General features: G+C 38.8%; 1 protein-coding gene across 6 annotated transcripts in view; it reads left to right on the top strand.

Annotated features, from left to right (window-relative positions):
* rbfox2 (RNA binding fox-1 homolog 2) overlaps positions 1–21,515 on the top strand; it is a 52,011-nt gene that overhangs the window by 19,975 nt on the left and 10,521 nt on the right. For 4 of the 6 annotated variants that reach the window (XR_014197134.1, XM_082136189.1, XM_082136188.1 and 1 more), the window contains exons 2-8: positions 5,422–5,616; positions 6,888–7,040; positions 7,482–7,535; positions 8,691–8,783; positions 17,435–17,522; positions 17,619–17,675; positions 20,212–20,365. Coding sequence is in view for 5 of the 6 variants with exons in the window: in XM_082136189.1 (XP_081992315.1) it covers positions 5,422–5,616; positions 6,888–7,040; positions 7,482–7,535; positions 8,691–8,783; positions 17,435–17,522; positions 17,619–17,675; positions 20,212–20,365 (794 nt within the window). In the remaining variant the exon portion in view is untranslated. Of the gene's footprint in view, positions 1–5,421; positions 5,617–6,887; positions 7,041–7,481; positions 7,536–8,690; positions 8,784–17,434; positions 17,676–20,211; positions 20,366–21,515 lie in introns of all 6 variants that reach the window. The other 2 variants (XM_082136187.1, XM_082136190.1) reach the window with 1 other exon arrangement.

The following is a 21,515-nucleotide window of genomic DNA, read 5'->3' as shown; positions in this document are numbered from 1 at the left end:
TGAACTTAACGCGCAAAGTTTCATGCTGAGCGTTTCGTTTTCGCGTTTCGCTTATTGCATTAGCTTAAACTGTCACAGCTCTTGCATATTGTCCTCCTATTGTTAGTTTAACTGTAAATCGCTTTGGATAAAAGGGTCTGCTAAATGACTAAATGTAAAAATTGGCTTGACATTGGACATTCGCACATTTAGGGACCGTCTCTAAAGTTGCATACAACATTGGCATACACGTTTCTAACTTCAATAGCAAACTTAAATTTATTTGAATAAATATCAAAAATCCAAAGGGTGCGCATTATGCCTGACACTAAATTAACACTTTACAGTTGGTTTTATGACTGTAAGTCGTTCTATTCAAATGCTATCGGAGTTAGAAACGTGTATACCAAAGTCGTATACACTTTAGAGACGGTCCCTAAATGTGCGAATGTCCAACATCAAGCCATCTGTATGCCAATCTATCACTGGGAAACGCTCAGCATTAAGCTTTACGCGTTATTCTGAGTCCATCTGCTTGCCTGCGAGTTTGGTCTTTTACATCACTGTAGTCCATTAAGCTACGTTAAGCGTTGTATATGTCCAGCAGGGGAATCCTTAAGTATTGAGGGAAACCCTAATAGCCTGCATGCAGCACATCGCCACAATATAAAGTTAAGGCAACTAAACAACCAAGAGAAATATATGTCAACCTCAAAAATGTAACATTGGATCTGTATATCCGCATCGGGGAATAACATTATAATCTCGTTCACGGTAGAGAAAGATGCATGTAACGTTAGGCTGCACAGGAAAAGTAACCGTGAAGACACTGAATTTAACATAAAACAGCCGTCATAATAATCACAAATACACTTACATTGCTGTAAATGAGTTTTATGAATGAATGACTTGTTCTAACTGTTGCTGGTCTTCAACAAGCGCTTTTGCACCATCTGATGGTGAGGTCGACTAACAGCAGATGGAGAGTATGCTCGGCAATCTACTGCTTTTCCTGCAGTTCCTGGACATCAATGTTGAATTTACTGTCGAATTTGAACCACTGAATTTGTGGAAGCGAATTTGCAAAGCGAAATAAAATGGACCGAAAATTGCCTGTTGAATATTATTGGTTGTATTTTTAAACAGTTTGAATATTTTGGAAGTGAAATATGAAAGGTGAATATGGATTATTGAATTTTTAATAATGAAAAGGTGTTTGAAATGTTTTTAATTGAAATATTCACAGCTTAAATATTCAACCATGTTGAATTTCAGCCCATAAAAATGTAAGCACTAAAAATACAATGCATTAAAATGCAAGCATGGTTAATGCAATGCCTATTTTTTTCAAGTAGTGCAATTCAACAGGCTTTTTATTTCAAAAACATTTGACATTATTCTACTTCCATAGTGCACAGAGTTTTAGTGTCAGTACTACATCAAACTACTATATCATTGTGAATATAATGTATAATAATGCAATGGGGGAATATTTGTGGGTCCTGATAATGCCAAATGTCTGATGTTACCAGTTACCAGTCTGATGTTAAAGTGGCCGACATTATTTTAAATATCTAGTCAGAGTTCAAGCATATTCATCTAAAATAAATCTGTGTTTTTTCAGCTTCAGAATCATGAATATTGTTGTTCTGGTGTCTCTATTGTCCTGTACTTTGGGTTTCAGCACCAAGTCCAAGACTATTCATTTACACACACAATGTAAAACCAAATTTAGCATTTTAATTAACAGTACAATTTTTTTTTTTTTTTAACCTTTTATCATATGTCTTAGAGAATCGCAATAATATTGTGTCGTGATATAAATCGAATCGTGACATGAGGGTATCGTTACACCCCTAGTATTTATTCATATTTTTTATGTTTTTATAGGTTTTAATAAGATTGTGTTGTTTCTAAAGTGCTACTAACACACATGGATCTGTATGCCATGACTCTGTGAAGCGTCTGCATGTTCAGGTGTGTGACCCTGGATCACGTCACCAGTCTCGAGTCGCACGGGTATACATGTGGCGATAGCCAACTAAACGTATGGGGCAAAATTTTTATTTTATGGCAAAAATCATTAGGATTTTAAGTAAAGATCATGATCCATGAAGATATTTTGTAAATTTCTTACCTTAAATATATCAAAAATGTATTTTTTGTGAGTGAATGCAGCACAATCGCCAACAGAAATGTAGAACTTTAAAGGAGATTTTCTCAATATTTCGATTTTTTTGCACCCTCAGATTCCAGATTTTCTAATAGTTGTATCTCGACCAAATATTGTCCTATCCTAACAAACCACACATCAATGGCAAGCTTATTTATTGAAATAAAATAAAATTGACCCATAAGACTGGTTTTGTGGTCCAGGGTCACAGATGCGGTGTATAGTCGGCAGTGAGGGTGGCAGTGAATGATCGTTACGGTGGACGAGAGACCCGTGGCACAGATGCCATATATAACAGCGGCCCGTTACACAGATGCCAGCTGACCCGTAACTAAAGCTGCCAGTGCTTCCAAGCCCTCGCTCGGGTGAACACACGCTCACAGCGTTTATGACGACAGAGAGAGAGAGAGTGTCTTCTGTGTCTGACACACAGATCAATTATATGGATTAATAAAGGCCTCTCGTACGATAACATGCATCTTCTGCAGAGAATATCTGTTTGTGCATCATTTTTTTTAGTCTTTGATTTTGTGTGTGTGTGTGTGTGTGTGTGTGAGGCATCATCGTGTTATGAGCATGAACGCTCGGCATAATTCTTGTCAACTGTTTGTTAATCAGAACTGAACATCATCTATGCTGTAGCATTGTCACGATACTGGAATTTCCAACTTTGATATGATACCTTGAAAAATATTGATATTCGATACCATTTTTGACATATTTTGGCATGCAAAATAATGTATCATGATATTTTTTTTATAATTTGGGTAATTGTGTAGTAATAGCTTACACACACTGCACAGGGAGGCTTTATTTGAATCGTTGAACTACATTTAGAAAAAAAGGCAAGTAAACAGTCCGTAATAAAATAAGAACAATTTAACAAATTGCAAACAATAGCACAAATAATATACAATAGAATAAAGAGACTAAATTAAACATGACTGAGTTTTTCTGGCAGGTCTAAGAGTAGCATTGAGGTAAGAAATACTACAGGAATTAAAGTAATCAAATGTAAAATATTAAGTACAGATTAATGATTATAAATAGTTATTCCGTCGAGCAGTGAGTGACAGTGAGTTTATTAGGCTACTGTCACTTTAAGAGCGTGTGCACTGATCCAGTACACTGTTACACAACATGTGTGTGAATGCGTCATGAAACTGAAATGATCTACAAAACGGCTTCTGAATGAATTCTGTACATTCGGCGCTTCAGGCTGATTCATAAATATCTGGAACAGTAATAATTATGGATAATTGCAGACACTGAAGGAGTGTTTTAAAGCTGCTGAATTCTGAAATGTAGCTCATAAATGTTCGTTGTGGTTCACGGGAAGATCTCAGAGCTATAAATACCAGGATGTGTCTTTCACTGCGTCTCTCCTCGTTCATCTCCCTCTCTCCCTCTCTCTCCGTTCTCATCCCACTGCCATGTAGGGAAGAGATGCTGGAGGAGGAATGCACACTTGACAGAACAGTGTTTTCCCCCGCTCTCTCTCTCTCGCTCTCTCGCTCTCTCTACATCTCTCTCTCTCTCTCTCTCTCTCTCTCTCTCTCTCTCTCTCTCTCTCTCTCTACCTCTCTCTCTCTACATCTCTCTCTCTCTCTCTCTCTCTCTCTCTCTCTCTCTCGCTCTCTCTCTCTACATCTCTCTCTCTCTCTCTCTCTCTCTCGCTCTCTCTCGCTCTCTCTCTCTCTACATCTCTCTCTCTCTCTCTCTCTCTCTCTCTCTCTCGCTCTCTCGCTCTCTCTCTCTCTACATCTCTCTCTCTCTCTCTCTCTCTCTCTCGCTCTCTCTCTCTCTCTCTACATCTCTCTCTCTCGCTCTCTCGCTCTCTCTCTCTCTACATCTCTCTCTCTCTCTCTCTCTCTCGCTCTCTCTACATCTCTCTCTCGCTCTCTCTCTCTCTCTCTCTCTCTCTACATCTCTCTCTCTCTCTCTCGCTCTCTCTACATCTCTCTCTCGCTCTCTCTCTCTCTCTCTCTCTCTCTCTCTCTCTCTCTCTCTCTCTCTGCAGTGATGTGACGTGTGTTTCTCAGATAGATCAGCAGTTTAGCTCAGAATCTCTCCAGAGGAAACTCATCAATGGCTGAATCTCATGAAAACATTTTAGCTCAAAATTGAATTCTGTTTTGCATTAAGAAAATGGCCGGTTTTCTCAGATTCAGATTTTTCTGAAAACTCACTTTCATTAATGTAATGCAAGAGGTGGTATTTGTTAAATTGTCTAATGTATGCTGATTAAAATTATATATATATATATATATATATATATATATATATATAATATATAAATAATACAGTAAATGCCATACTTTTAAAATCCCAAAATGTTCTTAATATATATTTTTATTTTCTTTATGCAAAATGTATTTTTTAGTTTTAGCACATCTCAATACTATTCCATACTGTAAAAAACACTCTTTTTAATGCAAGAATTAGTATGTTATACAGTATAGTCTGATTTTTGCTGATATATATATATGTATGTAAATGCATAATGCCACAATGTAAACAAAAAACCTAGACTGTCCTAAAATAGATTTTTATTTTCTTTATGCAAAAAATATTTTGAATTAAAGCCTTTGTTACTGTAAGCACATCCCCAATAATTATTGTCCTGTAAAAAAAAATCCCTTTCATTAATGCAAGAATAATATGGTAGAATGTTATATTGTCTAATCTGTCTCATTAAAATATTAACTTTTTTATTAATACAGTTAATGCATAATGCCACAATATAAAAAAAAACTAAACTGTCCTTAAATAGATTTTCTTTTCTTTGCAAAATGTTTTTTCTTCTCCCTTTTTGATATTTGGTGTGAAATATGAGCTAAATGTGTTTTGATGGAAATCACTGAACTAATGCACAATCATCCAGTGCATTAACACTGATTAAACTAAACGTGATGTTTAACGATTATAAAGAGAGGGTTTTGTAGCCGACGTGGGAGTTTAGCTCAGTAAGTGCGTGCGCTGCGCTAGCTTCATCTTCTAGCGTATGCGTTTGAGGCCCGTGCGCTAAATTATGCATGAGGGCCTCATTAATATTGAACAGCTGCTGGATCCGCTCGTCACCAGGAAAGAGAGAAACGTAATCTCTCTCCGGCTCTCAGTGGCATCATCTCATCCGTGAGAGGAGGAGTTCTTTCTCTCTCTCCGTTCCAGTTGATTTCACTTTTCCTGTGTTAATCGAGCTGTTTTTCAGTCCGAGTCGGTGGATCTCGGGTGTTTAACGCTGTCGGTGTGTGTGTGTTTGTCCTCAGGGTTCACAGGACTCGATGGGAGCTCAGGAGGGTGTCGTCGCCCCGTTCTCCTCGTTCCCCCCCCCTCCACCTCCTCCCCCTCAGAACGGCCTGGCGCTGGAGTTCGGGGGCGGCTCAATTTACCCCGCAGGGGGTCCGAGCGAGGCCCCGGCAGGAGTTATCAGCAACACCCCCATCTCCAACCCCAGCACTCAAGTAAGTGCTAAAGCTCTTCTGAGCAAATGCTGACATCTGATCTCTCGCACCATTGGCCAGCTGGAACAACAACACACGTGTCCAACGACTTCCTCTCGGACTGTCGCAAACCATTGTGGTTTTGTGTATTCATCAATTCAATTCACGTTTATTTTGTGTTGCGCTTTTCACAATACACATCATTTCAAAGCAGCTTTACAGAAAATGTCCATTATAATTTAGAGTGATCTGGGTAACACTTTATTTAACAGTGTCTTTGTTACATATATCACATGTACTTACCATAGTAAAAACTGTAAATGATGCAACTAACCCTCAACTAAATCCTAACCCTATAGTAAGTATATGTGGTTAATTATTATTACTCAGGACTTAAATCTATAATACCGTCATCTGTTATCAGAGGTAATGAAGTTATGTATTTCAGAAATGTTCATATACAAAATCACAGTTAGCTAAAATTTTATTAATTTAAACAATAATTTGGCCAGCTGGAACAACACCACGCGTGTCGAACGTCTTCCTCTCGGACTGTCGCAAACCATTGTGATTTGTATATTCATTAGGGTTTGGGTTTCGCTTGAATTTTAACGATTCCAATTTCGATTCTGCTTATCGATTTCTTTTCGATTCCTAATTTTGATTCCAATAAGGTAAAAACAAAACAAAAACTTGTATATCATTCACATTTAGTCTTATTGCAAAACATTTAATTGTAGCTGAATATCATGAACACAAATCGACAGGCTAAAGAACTCTTACACAAGGAACGTTTGCCTGTGGTTTAAAAACACCGTAGAAGAACGACTAGCAGAACTAATATAAATCTCAAGCATTATTAAAGGCAAGTAAACACTCAGTTATTAAAAAAGAACAAGTAAAGAATTAGCAATCGCAAAAAAAAGTTACAAATGAACTCAGAAACTGTAATCGAATGTAAAATAACACTGCGCTTTATGAGTAAAATACACATTACAAATATAGTTACAAGAGTTATTCAGTCAAAAACAAGTGAATTGTCTTTCTTTTGTTTGATTAGTGTTATTATACAGATGTCACTTTAAGATTTGCCCAATATACCGCGAGTCGTCTAGAATTGAATTGTTTAAAGTCATATTAAATAAATGCTCACAAAGGAATCAATGAGGAATCGAAATAGAAATTTTATAAGAAGTATCTGATTCCTTTCCTCAAGTATTAGATTCATGAATTGAATATTGCATATTCTTCCAACCCTAATATTGGTGTGTGTGTGTGTGTGTGTGTGCCAGCTGTCAGACGGCTCTCCTCAGGCGGACGGTCAGTGTGTTTCTGCCGGTGGTTCGGGCAGTGAAGACTCCGAGGCCAAAGGGACCCCGAAACGCCTCCATGTGTCCAACATCCCCTTCCGCTTCCGGGACCCGGACCTGCGGCAGATGTTCGGGGTAATACAGGCTTTTATGGCTTATTCATCAGATGCTTTTACAAACAACAAACTGTGACGTGTAAAAGGGACAATTCTGCCCCCTGGTGACCGACATTATTAGTCAAGTCAAGTCGCCTCTATTTATTTATACAGCACTTTTTACAGCACAGATCGTTTCAAAGCAGCTTTTCTGACATAACAGGAAAATAATGCAACTAAGTTTGTTTCTAGAAGAAAATAGTGCCACAGTCCAGCTTAAGTAGTTTTTGTTAAAGTGATTGTTGTAAATGCAGCTCTTCTTTTATAATAGCATGACTCAAACAGCTGTGTGTTTATGTTGAGCATTCTCTCTCTCTTTCTCTCTCTCTCTCTCTCTCTCTCTCTCTGTGTGTGTGTGTGTGTGTGTGTGTGTGTGTGTGTGTGTGTGTGTGTGTGTGTGTGTGTGTGTGTGGTATTTTAGCAATTTGGAAAGATTCTGGATGTGGAGATCATTTTCAATGAGAGAGGCTCAAAGGTAAGAAACAGTTTTCAATCAAATGCATTTAAACTAGTGCTGGGCAATGATTAGTCACATCCAAAATGAATGTTTGGGTTTACATAATATATGTGTGTGTACTGTGTATAATTGTTTTGTATATATAAATACACACATGCATGTATATATTTAAGAAAAAATGTTTATATAAAAAAAAAACATTATATATATATGCCATCTGAAATTTTCTTCTAGAATGATCATTTTTATCAGGCTCGTATATTTAAGGTTCAATAATTTCACTTAAATGGCCATGCAAATTACTTATTAATTGTCATTTAAGTGAAATCACTTAACCTAATTATACAAGCTTTATAAAAATTTCAGATGGCACTTAGAGGCTTTTGCATCTGAACTCTTCATATATATATATATATACACACAGTATTATACATGCAAATATTTCTTAAATGTATACATTCATGTGTGTATTTATATATACAAAAACAATTATACACACACATATATTATATAAACACAAACTTTTATTTTGGATGTGATTAATTGCCCAGTACCAATTTAAATATAAAGTAGAGTATAGTGAGATGTTGTTACACTAAAGGAACAGTTCACCCAAATGAACTAAAATCATCATTTACTCGTCATGATTCTGATGTTTAGGAGAACGCTCTGTCTAATACAGTGATGTCAGATGGTGACTTGTAAGCTGACACTGAGGGAAAGTCACATGAGTTTATTGTTGTGCATCGAGAGATTTATTCAGTAAATGTGTTTCAATTGTAGTTTAAGCGCATTTGGTCTTATAGGATATAGAAATGATTTGTCTCAGTTAAGGCCATTTTTAGAGTTTTTGCATATCATGCATTTCCATTTTTATCCCAAAATGTGCATAAAGCTCCAAGAACAACAAAAACCCATAGCAGTCCATTTTACTCGTGTATATTCTGAAGTCACATGATGCTTTTGTCTGAGAAACAGAATAAATGCTGATTCATTGAATACTGTCAGACTTCTGTTGTACAACTGTACAGCGTGAACGTTCTGCTGAACATCTGGTTTCGTGCTCTACACGCTCGGAGCAGTTTTGGGTGAATCGTTCCTTTAAGCCGAGTGTGTTTCAGAGGTCATACGCTTCATGTGTGTGTGTGTGTGTTCCTCTCCGTGGTGCTCCAGGGTTTTGGTTTTGTGACGTTCGAGACGAGTGCGGATGCAGAGAAGGCGCGCGAGCGTCTCCACGGGACCATCGTGGAGGGACGGAAGATCGAGGTGAGAGTCTTTCTCTTTCTGATGTTCTCATTTCACACCTTAACTGACCTAATGTGTCCTGGACGATGCTCAGCTGTGTGTGTGTGTGTGGCATTATGGGAAATGTGTGTGTGAGCTTAGCAATGCATGGTTGCATCTCTACTGCAGTCCACTGTAGATTCTGAGTTTCTCGGCTGTTTTTGGATTGGTTGTTGTCTGGCTGAGTGTTGGTTATTAACAGCATGTGATTATTTTTATTGATTTGTTTATTTGTTTTGAGTTCATCATGTTTTGTACTGAGCATGCTCACAGTTAGCCAATCACATGCGTGCGTTTGATGCTGTCTCTGTTTCTCCTGGTTTGAATGGCTTTTTTGTTCATAAAACATTTGCTTGGATTCTTACGACACTTGAGGACTGTCCGATGATTCTGAATGCTTTTCACAAATTTGGTGTTGTACCCTTTTATATGGCATTCGTGTGCATACTGTGAGAAAACGGCTCACTTTTCAGATGCTTGTGTACTTGTTTTTTAGTGCATTTGTAGATTGTTCTCTGAATCTGGGAGATGAGACGAAGCTTGTTGCTTGCTGTGTGTGTGTGTGTGTGTGTGTGTGTGTGTGTGTGTGTGTGAGCGGTCGAGTGCTGCATGGAGCCGCGTGTGTTTCCCCTCGTGAGGCCCAGCGTGTTGCAGTGCTGGTTTTTCTGGGTGTTTTAATAGTTCTTGAACTCCTCCAGGGGTTTCCACCTGCATGACCTCGAGACGCTGCCTGTGTGTGTCTCATAGACCGGGGGAAATCATTCGGTTTGTTTTTATTCTTTCTTTTTTTTGTCACCTCAGGCTAAGTCATTTTTATTTCTAAATTAATTGGGAAGTGTGTTTTAATTAGGACTAATGGTAATGTTAGTGTGTAGATCAGGGGTGTCAAACTCCAATGTGCCGGTAATGTTGCGTCATGTGGGTCGAATGTTTTCTTTGTTTCAGTGACCGTCGTCCAGTGCTGTATAACCGACCGCTCGGCTGGGAAACCCGTTAGTAAAGCTGCGTTCGTTCGGTCTCTCTGCCGTCTCTACAAGTATGATCATAAAATAATACAGTATTGCACATTGATCTTATTTTATTATATGGTAAGTAGCTGTTTATTAAGGGGATAATGTACAGTCGGCTACTCTACCAGTCAGAAGTTTTGGATCGGTAAGATTTTTTTATGTTTTTAAAAGAAGTGTATTCTGCTGTCCAAGGCTGCATATTTGATTAAAAATACAAAAAAACACACTAATATAGTGAAATATTATTATAATGTAAATCAGCTGTTTTCTATGTGAATATATAGTAAAGTGTAATTTATTCCTGTGATCAAAGCTGAATTTCAGCATCATTACTCCAGTCTTCAGTGTCACATGATCCTTCAGAAATTATGATTTGATGCTCAGGAAACTTATGATTATTATTATCATTGTTGAAAACAGTCATTTACATTTTTATTTCAGGATTATTTGATGAATAGAAAGTTCAAAAGAACAGCATTTATCTGAAATGGAAAGCTTTTGTAACATTAAACACTACCGTTCAAAAGTTTAAGGTCAGTACGAATTTTTATTTAATTTTTGGGGGGAAATAAATAAAATAAATTAATACTTTTATTAATCAAGGATGAATTAAATGGATCAAAAGTTACTGTAAAGACATTTATAGTGTTACAAAAGATTCTATTTCAGATAAATGCTGTTCATTTGAACTTTGTTCATCAAAAAATCATGAAAAAAAATATCAACATTGATAATAATAATGAATGTTTCTTGATCATCAAATCATCATATTTAGAATGATTTGTGAAGGATCATGTGACACTGAAGACTGGAGTAATGATGCTGAAAATCCAGCTTTGATCACAGGAATAAATTACACTTTACTATATATTCACATAGAAAACAGCTGATTTACATTATAATAATATTTCACAATATTCCTTTTTTTTTTTTTTTTATCAAATAAATGCAGCCATGGACAGCAGAAGAGACTTCTTTTAAAAACATAAAAAATCCTACCGATCCCAAACTTCTGACTGGTAGTGTACATTATCACTTACTTAATAACCAGTTCTGTGGTGAAACGAGATTTATTAATTCCATTCAAATCCCTTTTTTTAATGTAATCAGACAACATTTGTACTCTTGAGATGTTTAGCTGAAGTATCTGAATGTATTTTAGAATTTTTTTGTTTAGTTTTCTTGTTATTTGTTGGATAGCCCTGCATTCAAAAATAGTAAAATGCATAAATACTAACTTCATTCCCTGGAGGCCTCACATGTGAAATCAGTGATTAGGAAATATAAATCGGACAACAAAATTGACAAGTCATCTTAAAAGTGAGCCTCTCCTCAGTCAGTCCAGAGCCGCTCTGAAACACATCCATGTTCTGCATGCAAGACTCATTCAGTAGAGGATTTTGTGGGATTCTTTGCTCGTAACATTTTTCATTTGTCGTCCACAGATTCGGTTTCAAATGTGCACTTGAACCAAAAGCTGCATGCAAATAAAAAGGTTCTACACGTAAGCGTTCATATGTTCTGCTTAATAAGCAAAAAAAAAAAAGGGAATATTCCACCCATATAACCAAAGCTGTGTTTTTAAGCGTAGCATCTTTGACTGTGTTTGGCACCCCTGGTGTAGATGCATGATGCCTGTTGCTCTAGCGCCCCCTGGTGTCGTGGCTGTTTGCATGGGAGCGCAGCGGCGACAGCTTCATTTGGGTTTGCATGAGTCTGATTAGTTTCAGACCATCAGATTCATTGGAAAGCGGGAAACGGGTTTAATAGGCAGCAGCATTTTATATACAAATATATATATATAATGGAATCAGTTTCATTTGGATTTGCTTTTTTGAATGCCATTGAAATATATTTATCATGATATTTTGCTGTATGTAATGACACCCTAATGTTTGTTTGTGTTTTCTGGAGAGCAGATCTGTGGAGAGAGCGATGCACAATCATCAACCTCTTCACTCATCTCTCTCTCTCTCTCTCTCTCTCTCTCTGGCCAGTCTGCACTCTCACTGTGTTTCCTGTCTGTTGCATCACTTCCTGTCCCTGTGTCTATTTATAAACCCTCTGATGTCACTGTCTAGGCCCCTCCCCTGGGTGATGTCATTAGTCCGGCATGTTAGACTCACAGACTGCTCTCTTAGACGTACCTCCATGTCAACTTGCTTCTATTTTGGCCCGTAAAGCTCCAGCTTTTTTGACTCAGTCGCAGATTCGCTCTGTGCTGCATTTCACTACGTGTGTGTGTGTGTGTGTGTGTGCTTGTCGAGTTCCTCTAATCATTCGTCCCTTTCTCCTCCTCCTCTATGACACAGACGAATGCGGCTGCAGGCTCTTTAGCACTCCTAAAGCAACAGATTTGATCACCTGAAGATTTGTCTTGTTGTTGTTTTAAGTCCGTGTGAATGTCTGCCTCAGAGTTTCCCCACGTCCGGTGAAGACTTCTGAGTTCTTCACTGGACTTTGCTTTTTTGTTTTCCTCTCCTCTTTTCTAGTTGTTCACTCATTCTTTGCATTTGGTTTGTTTCTCTTTGGTTTGCTCTTCTCTTTTTTTTCCTTCTTTTTTTGGTTCATTTTTCTCCTTTTTCCTTTCTGTTCCCTTGACGATTTCTGTGTTGTTGTTATTGTTGTCAGTCTCCACGGTAACTGCTCGCGTGTCGTCACGCCGTTTCCTGGCTCATGGTAAGTTTGTGTATGTACGGCTTCATCCCTGATCAATCCCACCAACTCAAACCCCCTGAGATCTAAACTCCAGCCCTCCCCAGCTTTACAAACTGTGGTCTTTCGCTCTTTTGCACTGATTAGCTTGTTGAGGAATCAGAGATGCGTTAAAGCCCTTGCGGAGACGACGGCAGCCCTCGTCCTCGTTACGAAGTTTGGCCGAGCGCATCCAGCTAGTGGCGTCTGTTCGCGGCTAGCGCAATCGCATCTCCTCCCTGAGGTCTGTCCTGATATTCTGTTCATCAGAGGCATGGGGGAAAAGAGCTTTATGAAATCATGTCTATTATAGTCGCTAAGGACCACAGAGTACTGACAGAAATGATATTCCCTCCCCAGTGCTCGCCATTGCTCCTCTTTTCTCCATCGCTCTCATGATCATTAACACTTTTCCCACGCACTGACATGGCTGATATGAGACTGTCACACTAAACCCCTCCATTTCTCTCTTCCACATCATCATCATCATCCATCCATCCATCCATCCAATTATCTATCCTGTGGTTCTAATGAGCTCTCGTTAGGGGGGTGGGCGTTATGACCAGAGTCTCGGACCAACCGTACACATCTATAATATGGGTCACAAATTTTAATTTGGAACTTAATGGGTGCAAACCAACTTATCAGATCATTTATCAGATCATTTAACAGACGAATGATGTAGAATCTGCGTCACTTGACTATAAGCAGACCTGAGGCCGGTTGCACCAGCCGTGTTTAAGCACTGAGTTACAACTTGCACAATGCTTAATATTTTTTGAGATGCACCATTAAACTTATGCCGGGTTCAGACTACACTAAATCAGCCGATCCTCGTTGGGTGTCGTGATTCGTAAATGACAGTGGGTGTCGGGTGTGCAATATTGACAAATTACATCTCTATTTTCTGGGATCATATTAATAAAGCTAATTAGATGATATTTTGCTGAGTGTGTTTGTGTTGGTACCTTTGCAGGTTTAGGACGGCCGTGGACAGAGACTCTTAAAGTTTTGATATTCTTCATGTTCTGTGTGGTGCAGCAGTGACCGAAATGATCTTTTCCAATAAGTTTAAATAAGTCCCTCTGTAGTCAATAATTTTATTAACTCTGATCACCAAAATTACATATTTAAACATTTTTTCCTTGGAAAAAAATTGTATGCGCGGTTCTATGAATATGCAAATGAGCCCCGCCTCCACTCACTCACTCAGCTCAGAGATCCACTGGTTGACGATCACACGTTGATCTGATTGGTTACAAGGTAGTTTGTGATGTCAGAAACACCAGCGATTTCAAACTGTTTCTGGTTCACTGCAGTTTTAAGGAGAAAATACTCAGCAATGGTGTCGACTTATGAATTTACACATGGTTTGTCTTAAAGCATATTAAAAATATAATGTTTTAAACATTAAAACGTTGAATATTGATATTGATGTGAAATTAAAACTGGCAGTAGGTGACAGGAAGTCACTGTTAATAAGTGAGTCATTGAATCATTCATTCAGCCGATGCATTCAAAAAGCTGATTCATTCAGGAAGGAAGCATTTGACTGTCTTAATGAGTGAGTCATTGAATCATTAATTGAACCGATTCGTTCAAACGGATGATTCATTCAGGAACGAAGCATTTGACTGTCTTAATGAGTGAGTCATTGAATCATTCATTGAGCCGATTCATTCAAACGGATGATTCATTCAGGAACGAAGCATTTGACTGTCTTAATGAGTGAGTCATTGAATCATTAATTGAACCGATTCGTTCAAACGGATGATTCATTCAGGAACGAAGCATTTGACTGTCTTAATGAGTGAGTCATTGAATCATTCATTGAGCCGATTCATTCAAACGGATGATTCATTCAGGAATGAAGCATTTGACTGTCTTAATGAGTGAGTCATTGAATCATTCATTGAGCCGATTCATTCAAACGGATGATTCATTCAGGAACGAAGCATTTGACTGTCTTAATGAGTGAGTCATTGAATCATTCATTGAACCGATTCCTTCAAATGGATGATTCATTCAGGAACGAAGCATTTGACTGTCTTAATGAGTGAGTCATTGAATCATTCATTGAACCGATTTGTTCAAACAGCTGATTCATTCAGTAATGAAACACATCCGTGTGTTGCTCAGAGACGCAGTGTGAAGAAAAGGTCATACAGGGCATCTTTATCCTCATATCTTGAATTTTGAGGGCATTATAAATGTATTTTAATAGACCAAATCATACAGTGAAAGCGTGCGCTCTAACTGCACACTACTGTAGCCTACTGGACTACATCACGTAGTGTATGTGTGCGCTCTCTAGGTGTGTTTTTGTAAAGTGAGAGACTTACTGGATAATGTCGTATTGCACATCGTGAAAACTGCAATTACGATATTATCGTAGACGCTATACAAACCTCTAGCATCGGGATGCAATAATTGATTTTCATCTGGAATAGTGTGTCATAGTGGACGACAACCAACGCCGCGTCTGCAGTGCAGTGTGCAACATCACAACAGAAACACTAGCCTGTTTAATTTTCCCATCACATCTGTGACGTCGACCAATAGGAGCACAGAAGCTGATCCGTACACAGCTTTCAAACATGCCGAAACGAAGGCGAGCCGATGGTATTGGTGCTTCTAGGTGGAATTATGCGGTGGACGCTGGTGGGATAAACGCTGGCGAACAATAGCAGAGGCGGTGAGTACTTGAATTAGCATTAGGCTAGTACAACCATTGTTTGTTCACACTCTAATGAAGTCGGACACTAGTTTCCATCGTACATCGTTTAAAACGGCTAGCGATGATTGATTGGTCGGGAAGTAACATGTAGTCTGACGTGTTTCTTGTCCTCGACACACGGATTCAATATCGCATAATTCGAGACAGTGATTATCGTAACAGACCAAAGTGATGTGTAGTCTGTAATTTAAATGTAACTACGTATAAACTAAATATGTATGCAAGCCTCTAACCAGGACTAATGGCTGGAATAAAACTGTTCACAACGCTTTTCAAAGCAGCTTCACAGAAAATCATGATGTTAATGTTTATAATATCTTCATCCCTTATAGTGGCGTTCAGCAGATTAGAGCCGAGCGATAATAGAGTTCACATTTTGCATCACTACAAGCTGATTGCTTTAAATTGTTTAAAAAAAGTAGATTGTTTTAAAGGAGTCGAGATTTGCTATATCTGATGTCATTAGTTTTTTGTGTCAGTATTTTTTCCTCCTTAATTTTAAATAGAGTTGCTGAATGTCCTAAAAATACAATGCTATTTCATAATTAAGTATTATATTTCAGTGTAAACCTATTTTTAACAGTTTTTATTAAGAATTAAGGATAAACTGAAATCCACTGCGTTTGGACAGAACTTCTGCTCATGAGTTTGAAGGCTGCGATTGGATCATTGAAGGTAATAATGGTATATTTTGTGACTGCATTACTTTGACTAGCTACTCTCTGACTTAAGAACTAATAGTGTAACCAAATTAAGTAGTGAATAAGTTAAAAACCAGCTAGTAACTAAGCTTCTAATGTGGACTAACATTATAATGCAAGTAAGCTCTTATAAACAGCGGTGCAACCCGAACTCTGGAGGATCATCTGGGATCATGCCACTCTCGGACGGGTTTCTTTGGTATAATCTCTACCGATTGACACATGTCTTATGGTCATAGCGCCCGGCCCTAACATGCATCTTTCATCTCATTTGTGATTGTTTGGATCACTCCATCGCTTCCACCAGTTCAGGCCCAGATATCTGCTGATTATTGCACAGCCTATGAGCCAAAAACGTCCCTAAATACACACACATCGAAATTGTTCCTCAGACGATATTTCTGCCCTTATATTCATGTGAGGATGAGCGACTCAAGCTTGTTTTGGTCTTTGGTTATGGACAGTGTGTGAGTGAGTGTGTGTGTGTGTGACGGTGTTTGCATATTGGTCTTCAGCGTGTGAAAGAGCCGTGTTGATGCCTGCCGGTGTTTTCCGTCTTCATGATTTCATTTATTGTGACATGTAGCATATGCATCTCTCTCTCTCTCTCTCTCTCTCTCTCTCACCCATAAACTCCGTCACTCCTCACAAGGTCTGACAACAACCAATCACAGGCTTCCTTTCATTTGACGCACTTTGGTGTACTTGTTCATGACAAACTGGATGGCTTTTTGAGTTTGACGTTTCTGATTGGGTGGATTGTTCTCTCTCTCTCTCTCTCTCTCTGTCTGTCTCCCTCTTTTCTTCTCCCTGTTTTTGTGGTTCCATTGAATGTCGACTGGCTCTTTTTTTCTTTTCTTTCCTGCATCCCTCTGTTTCTGAACATCCCCCCCCTTCTCTCTCGGTATGATGTGTTGTTTTCACGAGGGGGCGGGATTAAGCTGCAGAGTTTTTGGATTGGTCCATAGGCTGCATCTGATGCTTGCTGATTGGCTGATATGCTCATTTCTGGTTAATGGACTGTAATTGGCTGAATGTGATTTTGCTAAGAGCTGTGCACAGTGTATTGATTTCGTCATGTGTGATCTCTTTGTTTCTCTCTATTTATCTCTCTCCTCCATTTTAGCAATGGAATGCCCTGTTTTTCATTTTGCTTTTACGCATTGATTTCTGGGTTTTTGTGTTGAATGTTTGAAAATCAGTGGGAGTTTTTTGATGCATGAAGCAATATAAGGGAATATCAATGAGTCCACAATTTCTGCTGTAAATATAGTTCAAAGAATTGATTATCGAATGTCTTTTATTTTGAGATTTGGGTGATCTGTGAACTTCACTACATGTAAATATCGTAATTCTCAGTGATCTTCACATATTTAGTCCTCTAACTGTTTGCAGAATGACGTTTGGATTAAAACAGCTCTAGTTTTGAATGCACCAGTGCTTTTTCTTCTTCGTCTCTGATCAGATTCTCATTCTGTCTCTGTTGAACAGGTCAATAACGCTACGGCTCGAGTGATGACCAATAAGAAGTTGGTTAGCCCGTATGCTAACGGAGAAGGTCTCAGTACACTGCCCTACGGTAAAACCACCTCACCACGGTTTTTGAGTTCTTCTTCAGTTGTTAGCAATGAAGCCATGCAGATAATCGGAGGTTTATCTCTGTGTTTGGATGCAGCTGGGTGGAAACTGAGTCCCATGATGGGCGCGATGTACGGACCGGAGCTCTACGCAGGTGAGATGTTTGACCCCGTACAAATGAAGGTTCATCTTTCTGATCTGAGATCTGAGACGACGGCCGTTTCTCGATATTGCCGCCTTGTGTTCTCGTACTACGTCGTCATCCACCTCCAAAGATATAATCAAAATCATTCCAGTAATGGAAAGCGCATGTATAGAGGACTCATGAAGGCACCCGGATGTGTTCTTGATATCGAGGATGAGAGGATCGAACCGTTAAAAATCCCAGTCATCGTAGACGGATGGCGTATGGAAGACTGTACGATTGGTCATACTCGAGATTCCTGCAAATACTTTTGTCGTATTACTTTTGGCTTGTTGTACTTACTACTTGTTATTACTTACTAATAACAATTATTATAATATTATTAGTAATTGTTATTACTTTTGGCTTGTTTTGTTTGGCACAATTTAAAGAAAGTGAAAAAAACATCAGCACTTTATTGCCATATAATAAATGATCTTTGACTGCACAAGTTACATTAAATACATCTAAACAATAGTTACTCATGTACACAAATGCACACGATAAAAATCAAATAATATGAAAATATGTAAGTAAATATTTTAATAGGTTATGACTAGGGCTTTCACTATCCATTGTTTTGGTAATTGAGTAATTGGTCAATTTGACGGATATTATTTTATCGGATATTTTTTGTGGTAATAAATATAGACCCAAGCAAACAATAACCTTTAAAAAGACTTTAAAAACACATTTAATAACAATGAGGCAATACTATTGGATTCAAATAAAGTATTAAAAGCAAGTAGTCATATAGTTTTATAGAAAAACACTGTTAAAATACATAATATAATATACATACTATAATTAATTAACTTATGCACATTATGCATATAAATGCCTGCAGAGGGCGCCAGCGAGGAGTTGTTGGTTTCGCACTCGCAGCGTTTATCATCAAACCCTTGATTAATATTGGCCATATGACATTTAATTAAAATGTTCACTTAATCTTTAATATTTGAAAACTTCTTTACAATAGCAGTGATGCAGCCGCTCTAATTTCTTTAACGAGAATATGTGGACCTCAAAACATGTGAACTCGTGATAGCATATTTAGAAACACATATTGATGTATTCTCCTGTGTTTATTAATGATTTAACTTACAAACCTGATGAAAATGGCACACATCGCGTTCCCAGATGAATGTTATAAGCAACTCAAACTCAGCATTTGCAGGGATGGAGTTTGAGACGCTCCATGTACATAATAACAGTTCATGTGGAGCATTTACTGTGAACGGAGACGCATGTAAACTATACACATGCAAATAATTAAAGCACATGTATGCAGTATATTAAACACTCAGGGCATATATTTATTTCATTGAATCGCAGCCTTTTTGAATTAATAATAGTACTATGCTATAGTGCTATAGTATGATTTTTAAATAGTTTTAATTAGGGGTGTAACGATTCCCTCATGTCATGATTTGATGCATATCACGATACTGAACTCACGATACGATATTATTGCGATACTCCAAGACATATGATAAAAGGTTAACAATAAATGTACTGTTGATTAAAATGCAAAATTTGGTATTACATTGTGTGTGTAAATGAACAGGCTTGGACTTGGTGCTGGAAACCCAAAGCACAGGACAATAGAGACACCAGAATAACAATATTCATGATTCTGAACCTGAAAACAGAATTATATTAGACTAATATGTTTGAACTCTGTCACTGACTAGATATATTTAATAGAATGTAGGCCACAGTTTACTGGTAACATCACCCATTGCATTATTATACATTATATATAGTAGTTTAATGTAGTACTGACACTGATTTTTATTTTGGGTGAACTATCCACAAAACATACTGTTGCATATTTTTTTATATTGCGGTATATTGTGACACGATATATTGGTACACCCCTAGTTTTAATATATAGTAATAATGCAGAAAATAATAATGCAGATTCTGTCACTTCTGGTATTTTACTGGTTAATCGACGTGGGTAATTTGCAATTAAGGATTTTTTTTAAATCAAGTACTCGAATTGAATCGAGGAATCGTGACAGCCCTAGTTATGACATTAGTTTGTGATGTTATGTGTTATTTATTGTGCATTGGGTGGTGCTTTTAAATGTTTAAAATGTGCTGGTTAGTTAAGTAAGATGATCACTGCGCATCTCATTTTCCACAAAGATGCGTTCTGTGTCTTTCCCAGTTCGTTCGTTCGTTCGTTCGTTCATTCTTTAATCTAAAGGTCCGAAATTGTCCTATGCTTTTTTTCCGTATTCGTCGTTCGGTGGCTCTGAACTGTCCAAACACCTCTGAAAATACTTCCTACGGATGTGAAAAATGCAGAAAATTGAACCTGATCCATATTTTTTTATGACGGACGAAAGTTTCGGAGGCGATGTGTAAACGTGAATAAAACGTGAAAAAAAATTCGGACAAGAATTTTGGACTCGGTGTGCAAGGACCTTCAGCATTGAGAAGCCGTGTAAATCACCTGAAGCCACTCTGAGTGTGAATGATCCTGTGGCTCCTGTAGTTCCAGGGTTCCCGTATCCCACAGCCGCCTCCGCAGCCGCCGCTTCAGCCGCCGCCACCTTCAGAGGAGCCCATCACCTGCGGGGCCGGGGCCGACCGGTGTACGGGGCCGTACGAGCCGCAGTTCCCCAGCCCACCATACAGGCCTACCCTGGGTAACACTCCTGCACACACACAGACACACACATATACACACACACACCTACCTAATCACTCACACATACAGGCCTATCCTGGGTAACACTCCTGCACACACACAGACACACACATATACACACACACACCTACCTAATCACTCACACATACAGGCCTATCCTGGGTAACACTCCTGCACACACACAGACACACACATATACACACACACACCTACCTAATCACTCACACATACAGGCCTATCCTGGGTAACACTCCTGCACACACACAGACACACACATATACACACACACACACACCTACCTAATCACTCACACATACAGGCCTATCCTGGGTAACACTCCTACACACACACAGACACACACATACACACACACACCTACCTAATCACTCACACATACAGGCCTATCCTGGGTAACACTCCTACACACACACACACACACACACACACACACACACACACACACACACACACACACCTAATCACTCACACATATAGGCCTATCCTGGGTAACACTCCTGCGCACACACAGACACAGACACACACACACAGACACACACATATACACACACACACACACACACACACACCCACCTTCAGAGGAGCCCATCACCTGCGGGGCCGGGGCCGACCGGTGTACAGGGCCATACGAGCCGCTGTTCCCCAGCCCACCATACAGGCCTATCCTGGGTAACACTCCTACACACACACACACACACACACACACACACATACAGGCCTATCCTGGTAACACCTGCGCTCGCACACACTCACACATACACACTCATGAACGCACACACGCACTCACACATACACACTCGTGAACACACACTCGTGAACACACACACATGAACACAGATGCAGCAGATGTGATTACTCTAGTGTCTGCATGCTGCATGCTGCTTCTGCTCACAGTGATGGAAATATGCAATCAGAGTCACTCAAATGACACCAAAAATGCCATTTTCTCCAAACATATGCTGTTTAATAAGTGTAAATCTGTTATGATGTAATGAAACTGGATCAAAGTGGCATTTTCTTTTCTGTTTAATGACCAAATGCACTGCATGTGTGTGAATTAATGTTTTCACTTTCTCTTTTCCGTGGTCTACATCTGTCCTGCCATCCTTTGTTTTTACTTCGACCGCCAC

Source organism: Leuciscus leuciscus, assembly GCF_965113295.1.
Source record: "Leuciscus leuciscus genome assembly, chromosome: 14".
Classification (NCBI taxonomy): domain Eukaryota; kingdom Metazoa; phylum Chordata; class Actinopteri; order Cypriniformes; family Leuciscidae; genus Leuciscus; species Leuciscus leuciscus.
Note: the sequence above shows the minus strand (reverse complement) of the source record. Positions and strands in the feature narration are given on the sequence as shown.